At 41.2% G+C, this 12,091-nt stretch overlaps 1 protein-coding gene across 1 annotated transcript in view; it reads left to right on the forward strand.

Moving 5' to 3' along the window:
• Positions 1 to 493: 493 nt before the first annotated feature.
• Positions 494 to 12,091, forward strand: part of ANK2 (ankyrin 2) — a gene marked incomplete at both ends in the record, with an annotated part of 244,068 nt that continues 232,470 nt past the window's right edge. The window contains one exon of the mRNA XM_080343437.1: positions 494 to 574. Coding sequence (XP_080199563.1) covers positions 494 to 574 — 81 coding nt within the window. The remainder of the gene's footprint in view (positions 575 to 12,091) is intronic.

A 12,091-nucleotide genomic window follows, 5' to 3' on the forward strand; every position in this document is an offset into this window, starting at 1 on the left:
TTTACGGAAATACCATTTCTGAGCCACTTTCCTCCGCAAGTCGTTTCTTGGCTCCTCTGTTAAGGCAAAGAACAAACCTCTGCTCAACAAGTGCATCGGGCCGGGAAAAGTCTTAACACGCGCTATTCATTCCTCCTGGCAGACGGAATGAAAAATGCATAATCAGACTTTCACCTTCCAGAGCTCATGTTAGGGTGGGGGGGAGCAGCACCCCTGTCCACGGCAGCACAGGGTGTGGCCGTGGGGTGGGCGTGCCCTGGGAGAGGCCGTGCTGCCCCCGCTGTGCTGCGAGAGGGGCCCCGCCGAGCGTCCCTGGGGCTCCGTGCCTGGCCCCGGTGGGGGTTCGGGGCGCTGCCGGCCCCCGCCCCGCTGCCACGGCAACGCCGCTGCGCCCGCCCCCGGCCCGGCCCCCGGCGGGTGCCACCCTCGGCAGGGGCTGGGCGGCTGGAGGCTTTCATGGCACGTCTGGGCGCCGGCAAACCTGCTCGCTAGGATGAACGAGGAGGCAGCCCAGAAGAGCGACGGCGGGGAGAAGTGCAACGGCAGTAACCAGAGGAGGAAGAGACCCAAGAAGGTGGGGACGGCAGGCAGCGATGCGGGGTCGGGACGCGGCTCCAGCCTCCCGCGGTCTCCGCTCTGAGCAGTAAAGCGAGGGCAGGTAGCGCAGGCTGGGTAGGAGCGGTGGTTTGTGTCAGGAAGAGTGCGAGGTGGCGATGGGCGTGATGCAGGAGCTTGTAGGAAGCTGAGGTGTGCGGGGAGCGTAGGGCTTGGCTGCGAGTGCCAGCGGTGGCTCAGTAGCCAGCCTGCTGTTACGCCGCAGTCCAGGGGCTTCTCGTCTCGACAGGTGAATTGATAACATCGTGATAACTGAACTGGATGGTGAAGCAGAGGGTGTTCTTTTTTTCATTACCCCCCCCTCCCCGCACTTCTTTCTTAACAGCTGTCTGTTCTGTTCAATTGGAGTTGGCTTTATTAGCCATCATTAGTGGATGCCTCTCGGTGCAGATGTCTCTGTATCCTCCTTAAGAAAGACACCTATTTGTTTTGATAGAAAAACATAAAACCTGCACGTGATGGTATTGACTTAACTTGTGTGCTTCTGTTCCCCCTTCTTCAAAAGATATAGATGCAGGTTTATAAACCTTCAATTTAGGTTTCAAGAGGTATTTCTTAGCTTGGTTTATGGACAAACATGGGGAGATACATTGCAGCCTTTTGTACGGTCTGTAGTAATTCAGTGATGCTAATGAAAAATAATTGGGCAAAAATGTGAATTGTCCAGCCACACCCAGTTTCCAGCGCACTTTCTATGTGTGTCCAGTCTCTCTTTCATAAATGGTTAATTTGCAAGATATAATGTGTCCACTGCTTCAACCCCCTGCTTGAGGTAATTTCTTTTTAATGGTTTTAATTGTAGGCAAATAATTACTTCTGTTTCTTTTTTCTCCTTTAAGAGGAGAGACATCTGTGGTTCTGCATATTTATGATATAAACTCATTTACGATTTTTCCCCACCCAGTTCTTTAATCTCAATTGGTATAACATGAGTTACCCCACTGAAATGAGTAGGGCTACTTGTGGGGTGAAGAATTACTCCAATATGAGGAAGAATTTAATCCGTACAAAGTATATTCACTGATGAATTCTTCAGTCCCTTGATTTGCATAGAATTTGCATTTTGACCAATCTTGTATGTGAGCAAGGCAAATTGCTACAAATAGAAATTATACCTAGAGCTGCAAACAGACACTTATTCAGGGACTTTTGCAAGGGTTTTGCACTGGTGAAGAAAAGCTGTTTTGCAATACGTGACACTGCTAGGCCCCATTTTATCACAGAAGGAGGATTCTATATGTATAACAATAAGGACACGAGATAATCTAATCTAAGCAAGAAATTGAACAAAAACATCCTCACCCCACCCCATTGTGCTTGGAATATTGCCTGGATCTCCACACAGTGGGGGATTTTATATAGCATGTTGGCTTTATATTACGCACAACTGAGCAGCAGAGGGAATATCTGCTTCATCTTACCTCTGAATTTGAAAGGTTTATTTGTGCGGGTGTGTAAATTCATATTAGGAAGCAAAAATCAAATGATCAAGTACATATCCAGTGTTTTCATTTGACTGTTAGATAACCTGGGAACAATATCATGCTAGGAGAGAGGTTTTGAAGATCTAAGGAGTCAAAGTGGGTATTTCCATCTCTTCTTTTTTGTTCATGCATATGTGGTTTCTTCTTTTGCCATTTTCTTCTAAGTAAAGTGGCCCAGAGCCTTTCAAGGTTGAGACACAAGTATATGTCAGGCTGCTGCCAAATGAATGCCTAGAAAGCATCTCTTATATGGAATCTCCATATCCAGAGTCTTCCAACACTTGATGCATCTTCATTTATGAAAAATGTAATAAATGTTTAAGTATCTTTTTGAAGTTATCATTTACAATTATAAAGTATTAATTGGGCAGTTTCAACTGACAATTTTAAAACATAAATTCTTTGTCACTCAGTTGACATGCAATAGATGTTGGTGCCTCAGGTCTGGTATTAGATTAGCTCTTCTGAAGCTTTACCCTTAGTGACTTTGTGAAGACATAGAGCCATAGGCTTTAATATTCCTTTTTCAATTATAGGAATAATTGTCATAAAAGCTAAAAACAGATAATTTTTTTGATGAGCAAGAGACACCCTGGAATAGCCAGGAGTACAAGAATTCCAGATTGACTTTGAGTGAAAAATCCAGCACTTGATCTCAGCTCCTCTGCATTTTGACTTGGTAGGCACAATTTCTTTCAGGAACAAAGATGATAGTGCCATGTGCAAGAGCTCCAAAATCAAATGTGATGTAGCCTATTTTCAGGCCTTGAACTACTTTTGCTGAACAAAGCTGCATTGCACCATCCAACATGCCCTCTATCTGTTCTGTGGAAGTTGATCCCCTTTGTGTGGATAATTAAATATTAATTAAGCCAGATGAGTTTGATCTATGTATTGGGAGAGACAGAAATGCTTCTCAGATACAGCATTCAGCTGATTCTTCTATATTCCAGGAGGGTGTCCCAACTATGAAATGATGTAGGATTTTCTCAATTTTTTATCAGTACTCCAGGGTTTTTTTAATGCACATGCACTTTAAAGTGAAAAGGCATCGATTTCATCTTAATAGAGAACAGAAAAAACTGACATTTTTGTAAAATGGAAAAAATTACTTCCCACCCCCCAAATAAATGTAATCCTTTTGGTGAAGTTTGTGGCTTAGTGTGTTCCAATGAGTCAGTAGGCTGCCTTAATGGGTTTGTGAATTGAGCTATAGGGTTGTGTCCAGTTTTCCTGTGGTACTTCACCTCCACGAGATAAATGGGATATGGCAGATTTTGTGTTCCTGGTTAAAAACCACGCTAAATTTCTGTGTTCATCTAGTTCCAGTGTCAAAGGGCATTGGGTGTTTTCTGCTGGAGGCAGAAGTGAACAGAATGGCTTTTTTTCTGTTGCTAGTGTAACTACATGGAAAGCCAGGGAGAGCAGCGCTTGGTGCACATTGGTCCTGTCGTCTTGGTACCTGATGTACTGTTTGTGTTGAAGGATTAGTATAACAAATGGATTTATAATACGTTTAGTTTTTGAGGCCTCACTGTATTTTGCCAAGTGCCTTGCAAAGTGTCCAAGTACCAAATTCCTAAAATTCTTCTCAAGCATGTTTTTTTCATTATAGGGTGTTTCAGAGGAAAACCAGCCACTCTTGGTCATCATGTAGAAAATGAAGCATGTTGGTACATCTAGTACTAAAAGTACTGATGGCAAAGGGGTTTCCAGAAACCACAGGTTCCTACTCCACTGATCATAAAGCACCCACCATTGACTGATCAATGTAAAGATAACCCATCTGAGTTTATGAAAGAATTTTAGTCTTGTCATTTGTGTTGCTCATTCTTTAAGAGAAATTGAAAACTTGGAGTTAGGCTTGTGCTATAAACAATATGGAGGAAGTTGTAATGCTGATTTTTAGGAAGATACCTGAGACTTCCTCACCTAGGTATAATCTCTTATTTTAAGTGTATCTACGGGAAAAATTAAGTTGGATGTATTAGGTGAAGTAGAAGTTATATACTTGCTGATGGAAAGTTACAGTGCACAGGCTAATGCTTTTAATTAATTTTAATTAGTTAAGACTATTCATCCTGTCCATAAGGTAATTGAGACCCATTTTGGAATATAAGTGCAATTTTGGCCACTCATGTTCAAGAATAAGAATCCAAATGTAGACAAAACATGCGGAGAGGGATTGCTAGGAAGAGAGAGCTTGTCTTATGCAAAAACTAGAAGAGCTTGGCTTTAGTGTGCTAAAGCAAAAAGGCTATCTGAGGGGAAAAGGAAATGAGGCTCTTCAGTAGCCTTCTAATAGGTTTAATCAGGTAAAGAATTGAGATAAACTTGATTAATTATGAATGAGATGCGATTTCTCTAATGTTTCATTGGACTACATTCGGTGAAGGAGGTCCCTTTCATTCCTGTGTTTTCACCTCTGGCATTTTCAGTGCCATAATAATATTCCACGACAGTTTAATTGATAGTAAATGTGGCTATATAAACCTTTAAAAATGTTTACCTGGTTGTTTCACTCTTCCAGCTACCAAATTTAGTGGAAAATTGAATGGCACCAGAAGAAAAATTTAAACCAATCCCTAAAATCAGTATGGGGACTTGTATAACAGTAGTTCCAATCTGCTGGGTGGTGTTTCCTCTAAATTGCCTTCATTTCACATTTGAAAGGTCCCACTTCACCTTCTCTAGTTGCTGTTATTTCCCTTGCTATCCCGTTGTTCCTGGTGACAGACAAATAGCCGTGACAACACTGCTTTTTGCTGTACTGTTTGATGATCCAACTGAGATGCCACCAGATCGTGCCTAAAGTTTTAAAAGAAATGAGGTTTTCCTTCAGGTGATACACAGTAAACTGAACATGCAGAAAGAGCTAATGAGGAAATCTACAGTATTTTCTTTCATTCAGGACTAAGATTTCTAAAATGCTTTATTGCAAAGCAAAAGTGGTAGTTATAAGTTAACCCAACTCATTGACATTCAGGATAGTTAATTGTACTCGTAATGTAGCTTCTAAGTCTGGAAGGTTTTATTCTCCTTTCAGCTGAACCAGTTTTAGAGTTAATCTAATTTACATGAAAGTGAACAAGCAGAGAAATGGTGCTAGAATTCGATCTTGAAAGAATAAAATAGGAGAAAAAAACAAACTTATTTTTAGGTTATGGAATTAAGAGACAGATTTGTAAAGAGACTGTTAAGGATCAAACCAGCTGAATTCCTAAATGTCTGCACTATGTTTCAATATGATTTGCACTATCATAAATCTGATGCAACTCCACTGATATTCTTGCATTATTGAGATCAGATTTTTCTTGTTCCTGTTGCTTTTTCTTCCGGTCAAAAGGTTTCCAGCACATTTTGTGCCAGGTATAAAACTACCATAATAGCTTACAAATGCTTTGTATTTTTTTTTTCTCCCTTACTTGTCCCCTCTAGCTTTAGTTGCTGTGTAATGGTAACAAAACAAAAATGATGTGTATTAACCCCACTGTGAGATAAAGCACATCACCTCTATGTCACTAGTTGCCACAGAGTGAATGACTTTTGGTGATTGCATCAGCACAATGCCTTGTGCTTCTCTCCTGGCAGCCCCATGGTGGTGGACACTCCGGGGATATAATAATTATTTATGTACAGCAATGAGACGGAGAAAATAGCAATGGGCAACACAGCTGGACATCTGGACTACAGCATTTTGTCTCATGGTTGTGGTTGTTTTTCTGTCATTGTAAAGTGTGTAAGATGGAGAGAGCATGTGATAACGGCCACACATCTTAGCCTGGCTGCTCTAGGTCTTTATGTTCTGATGTGGTAGGATCAGTTCAAGCATATTATGCTCTCTTGTACTGATGGAATAAGCAATGAACGAGTCCTTGAATTGACACTCATACTTATAAGGTTATGTTTATTCATTGGGGGCTTTAATGTTAGTATATATATTGAAAAATGTTGGTTTGTTTTGGGTTTTTTTTGGTTGTTTTTAAATAGAGTAATAAGGAATGATGTTATTTTAGTGTATTGGCAGATTTGTGCAAGTGCTACATTTCATAGATTAAGTACTGTGAAGATAAAAGGGAGGAAATCATCTGGATAAGAGTGGTGAATTTTATACAGAACCACAGGATGTGTTGAGCCTGCACCCGCCTGCCATGCGTTCTGGGCTCCTGATTTATCATTCACAGTTCTTGCTCATTTTCACAAATGTTTGGCAAACATCAATTGAGTCAGAGTAGCAAATCCCTTGTTCCCCAGCCAGCTTGCCTTTCTCCCTGCAGGATGCCTGGGGCTGTCAAGCATCGCACATATTGTATTCACACATCTCGCAGCCATGTCACACATTCCTGCAGGCCAGCAGTGACATAGGCTGAGCTGGGCTTTCAGATGGGAGCCTAAAGCTGCCTGTCCTGGCTCTCTGGGGACATTGGGGTCCATGCTGGAGGCAGCTTTGTGTGCTCTCTGCCTCCCCTCCTGCTCGTTATATTGCAGTGTGTGCATGGTGGAGAGAAGATAAGTCAGTGAGAAAGCTTAGTACTTATAAATATGCCTGTAGTGAGCGTTTTGTTTGGTCTTCTGCAGGTTTGCTTTGTTTTGTGTTGCATTTTGAAAATCTTACTGAGGGAAGACTGGGCTGTTTCTCTCTCTAGGCTGTGTCCATTGGGCAAGGTGCATGCACAAGGTCTGGCTGCTCAGCTGGCTCAAGCAGCAGTCTGGGGAGGGATCAGCAGCCTCTCATAGTCTCTGCCTCTTTTACCTGCTTGTCCCTCTCAGATATGCCGTGTTTTGTGAGGCTCTGTGTCCCTGCCTCCATTGGACATGCTGTGATGATGCTTTAGATGGCATTTCTGGCTAGGAGAGTTTGTCTTCACTACAAATTGAGACTGACATATGCAGCATGTAGATATGTAGGCTAGGTACTGGGAGCCCTGGAGCTCTGAAATGCAAGGAACAGAGGGAGGCCAAGAAAATAATAAGATGGCTGGGGGCTTTTACATCCTAATTTATTTGCAGGAATTAATTATTTCAAAATCTTTCCTAGCTGATTAAGTGGGTTGCTTTTGTCTTGGTGACAGAAATTGCTGAGCTGGAAGTTTGAACTTGCTGTTATTATTCCTACGCTGTATAGGAATAATTCAGTATTTTGGTACTTCATTTTCAGTAGAAATTTGCTGTACTATTATTCATTCAGTGTGATCCTAGTCCTAGATTGTTTGCATTTTCTTACTTATTTACACTTGATTTCATTTTGCTCTGGCATCAAATAGAAGGAGGCAAAAAAAAAAAAGTAGGTAGAGATGGGCCAGTGTTTAATGCTCCTTTAGAGCAGTTTCTGAAATTGCATGAAAGAGGCAATGAACTGCTTCAGGTCACTTTTTTTTTTAATAAACATAGTTGAAAATACATGGATGGAAATATACTGTTACATCTTTGTCTTTTAAAGAAAAAGGCGGTGAAACATTATCAGCATTGCAAATTGAGTGCGCAGGCATTGACTAGTGTTCCCCAAACCTTTTTGGAACAAAAATGCTCCTTGAGCACACAGCAGTTGAGGGAGTAAAGGTAGATACCTGCTCATATTATCTCACCTTTTCTGTCGCTGTTTCCAGTCAGCCTGCAGTTGGGTTATATGCAGGCAAACGTACTTATATTTTCTCTCAGTGTAGCTCACGCACACACAAATTTCATCCATGAATCAAGTGTTCTCTGGAGAACAGGATCAGCTTCTAAGGAAATGGTAGAGTAAACATCAGTAATTGCAGTTTGAAATTATTTTCTAGGCTAAACAGCATAGAGGCTTCTGCCACAGGCCAAGTATTTCAGAAGTGATTGGTTGCTTTTATTTTTATTTCATCCAGCTTTGGATGGCATGCATTTATATTATGCTGTAATACTAGATCTGAGCAAACAGAGTGTATGGATTTAAAGTGGCACCTGGAATAGACAGATTCCTGCAACAATTTAGCTTCATGATCAATTAAATCTGCTAATTGTTCCACTTTCTAGGCTTTCTTTGCGTTGACATAGTTGAGGCAGTGAAGAACATGGGTGACAGTTTTGAAATACATAAATGAAAGTGTGAACTGGTGAAGTTTATAGATAATTTATACTCTTCTGTAGAAGATATGATTCTGAACCTTGTTTGTCTCTTACTGTATTAAAAATTGTACAGCTTTCCTGTGCCCAAAATACAGTATTTTTAATGTTTTAACTGTCTAATACGTCTGGCAGCTTTCAATATCAGGGAGCAGATGCCAATGTGTAAATGTCAAGAAACAGTGAGAGTTATTCATCATGCAAACAATTAGAAACCTAATCTGACTGTCCTGGCATGATCCAATCAAAAAATGAATGAGTAGGCATAAATATTGGGAGAAGCAGGGTATGGGTAGTATAAGTATGCATTTGTATATGTGGTGTTATGCTGTTTCTCAGCCTGTTTGTGTGTGTTTTGTTCCGGTGCATGGCAACTGAACACAGTGGGCCATGGTCTCTTCTGGATGTCAGCAAAGGTTTGTCACAGCCAGTGGGGCCCCTGCCAGCTTTCATCAGCTGGGGATGTGCTCTCTTGTTGCTCTGTACCTATGCAACAGAGCAGAGCATGGTGAATATCAGAAAACAGAAGTGCTGGAATGGGCACAGATTTTCCAGTCAATCTATGATTCATGCTCATTAGCTTTGAAATGCTGAAGAAAGGCGCTTTATGAGCTGGCATTTCCATTTGCACTGTAACTGCTTTGCTCACACTGAGCACAAGAGTCATGACTGCAGCATTCGTGAAAACAAGTGAAAGATGGGAAATGCGTTCTGTGCCTTGTCTAAAGGTCACTTGCCCTACTAAAGGCTCACTGCTCCGGTTAGAGATCATGGCCTTCCATTCAGCCATTGGCACTACTGATGCTGCATTATTTTGTATGAAATGCAAGTCAAACGGATCGAGTGAACTCTAGGTGAACCCGTTTCAGCAGGTGTTGTTGGACTAGATGACCTCCAGAGGTCCCTTCCAACCCCAACCATTCTGTGATTCTGTGAAGAGTAGAGATACATGTTTCCTTTGGTGCACTTCAGAGGTGAGGAGGAAAGGTGTAACTGTCCTCCCCCTGTACCCTGTACTCCCTGCCTGAAGAACAAGCACAGCTTTTGCTGTTACATTTATTTTTTGTTAACTGATTCTAACGGTGAAGGTGTTTTCCACACAAGCCCTGGCAATTGCAGAGCTTGCTCTGACTGTGTTTGGAGGCATAAATGTGTGGGGGCTTATGGCTAATGATATTTGATGCTGTGTATTTATACACACCTCTCTCCCCACCAGGTAGTCAGCATAACTGGTTTTTTTCACAGCAACATCGCCAACAGAACCAGTGGGCATTGGCTTTCCGTTGTAAAACAGCTGTCATGAACTCATTATGCACTAATATATACTTTAAAAGTCAAGATTGTTCCTTTGCAGTGCACAAGCTGAGGAGTATGGCCCATTTGAAATACAGTCGACAGCAATTAGGGTGGTAATGTACAACATGTCTTTCCTAGAAGTCGTTGTTATGAAACAGTTGCTTCCTCTGAACAGAAATAATACAGTCTGGCTCGTATTTATATAGCAGTTACATGAATGGCATCCCAATTTTTTTTAGTGAATGAACAAAAAAGTCTTGCTGGAAGTCTCTTCTGCACAATTTAGCTTCATCTAAATGGAAACCAGTTAGATTTAATTAAAAAAAAAAAATCACTAAATGAAAGTGGTAAATACGTTCATGAAAGTCACCTTTTTGATTGCTGTAATTGTAGTGAAGGTTACAAACCAGTCAAGTATGAGTTAGGAGTCAGTGAAGCTTTATGTGTTGGGTGTTGATGCTGGGGACCGGAGAGAAAGGATCGTTCACATGGGTAAGTGATGTTTGGACTGGAACCTTTTTTTATGTTCTCCCATCCATCTTCTTGGGAGGATTAATGTGATAATGAGTTGTTATATTTTTTCTTTCTGGAAGAGGGAACAAATGTTTAACCTTTTGCCAAAACTTTCTGAGAAAATGGATTTAGTTGGTCTCCTAGAAAGAGAAGCCCTAGTTAATACACAGGGAAACCAAACCCTTCAAACTGGGATAGTTTTGGGTCTCCAAGGTCTGTAACACCGATGTGGCATTTGTAATATTGTTTAGCATTAAGTTCTGAAACCAGTGGGATTATGGGTTTGTGTTTCTTTGTTCCAAGGCTGAGGCCACAGTTCAACAAGTGGTGTGAGACGGTGCTGTCACCAGTTGAATTTGGCACGGCTTGTCCTTCCTGGGAACCAGAGCAGGAAACTGATCTGGGTTTGAGCTCCCTTCTTCCTTTCTGCAGGTGAGACAGGATGAGAAGAGGATGGAAACGAGCAACTGGGAGGGGCGAGAAGGTGCAGCTGTTTCAATGCTTGACTAGAGCATCAGAGAGAAAGTTCTGGATCTTTTTCACTATTATGTGTACTTATATAAACCTTTATTGAAACAGTGTGAAAGCACATAATCATTTGGTGTCTTTTTCTGTCTAAGATGTGATTTGTAGGAATACAAATGAAATGAGAGTGTGATTTATGTTACTGTAATGCACGGTTCAACCAACTGAGATTGGGCTGCCATTCTCATAATGGTGATATTAATATACAGTCATTTTCTCAAATAGCGTTTTTCATCGTTGCAGCTAATGTGCTTTATAGAATAAAACTGGTATCACTACCTTGTGCTGCAGTCAGTTACTTTGCTGTGGTTTGCCCAGTGCAAGTGCCAGAGCAAGGCTGAGAACCCAGTGATCCTCAGCACACAGATTGCTAAATAATCTCACTACCATGGAAATGTTTTATTTATTTTATTATTATTATTTTTTTAATAAGAAAGTGAAACGAAAAACTACCCCATCCAGATCTAAGTGTGTGAAAATTAAGTATGTTAGATTTTATTTGCTGCAGCATATAATTCAACATACTTTCTCTTTTGTATGTAAATGCATCACAAGTTTTCTTTCCTCTTAATCAGTTACTGGGGTCATATGGGATCTTGCGAGGGTGTTCACAGAGTGAGAGCTTCCTGCTGTCTCATACTGTTCATGCATTGAAGCAGAAGATGAGGGTGCAGCCCTGGACTTTAATACAGCCCTCTGCATCACCAGTTTCTATAGAGCTGCTGGTGTGTGTATGTGTGACTGGTTTTCAAAACAGATACAGGAACTTTTCATGCAGTTTGTTTCATGCTGGGATAAGAATTGTTGACATAGATCCATGGCAGTATATTTTATTTTCTTTCATATTTTTTACAAGATAAGGCGGCATCCTGCTTATTTGGAATGGCAATGTCTGGAGTTGCACAAATGAACGTAAACCCCTCAAGCCTTTGGGATCAGTGGAAACCGGCTTTTAAAATGCTGCCTGAGCTTCAGCCTGGCAGTTAAATCTCCACCAGTCACACTAGTTCTCCTGTTTCTCTTCCACTGCTATGGACCAGCTTCAAGGGCCTTTATTCCCCACCCTCTCCCCCTTTTTAAAACCTCATCTCTTCTCTTTGCTCTCCATGGCCTGTACTTTTCACCTGAAGACCTTGTGAGTCCAAAGTCTTTTCTCAGAGGATACACCAAGTATTCAAAGACTCATGTTGATTTTGAAATTAGTATCTTGAGATGTGCCCTGAAAAGTGGACTTTATCTTAGCTGCATTCAGACAACATGCACAAATCATTTTTGAAGCCTAAGTCAAGGCTTGCTGAAGTTAATGGAAGGATTTCTATTGACTTCAGTAATTTTACTGCCTTCAGTCATTTTGACTGCCTTTTAATGGCTTTGAGATTGAGCCCATCAGGAATGAGTTGACTATTTCCTTGTTTACCCTTGATGTTTATGGCATGTAGCTACATTAACAACTGAATTGGGGCTAATTTTCAGCATACTTAGAGCTTGGATTGATAAATTCTGGGGCTAAGTCTTTAATCCTTCTCTGGAAAATTTTTCCTTGTTACTTAGTAAAATTATCTAGA

This window comes from Nesoenas mayeri, assembly GCF_963082525.1.
Source record: "Nesoenas mayeri genome assembly, chromosome: 4".
NCBI classification, from domain to species: domain Eukaryota; kingdom Metazoa; phylum Chordata; class Aves; order Columbiformes; family Columbidae; genus Nesoenas; species Nesoenas mayeri.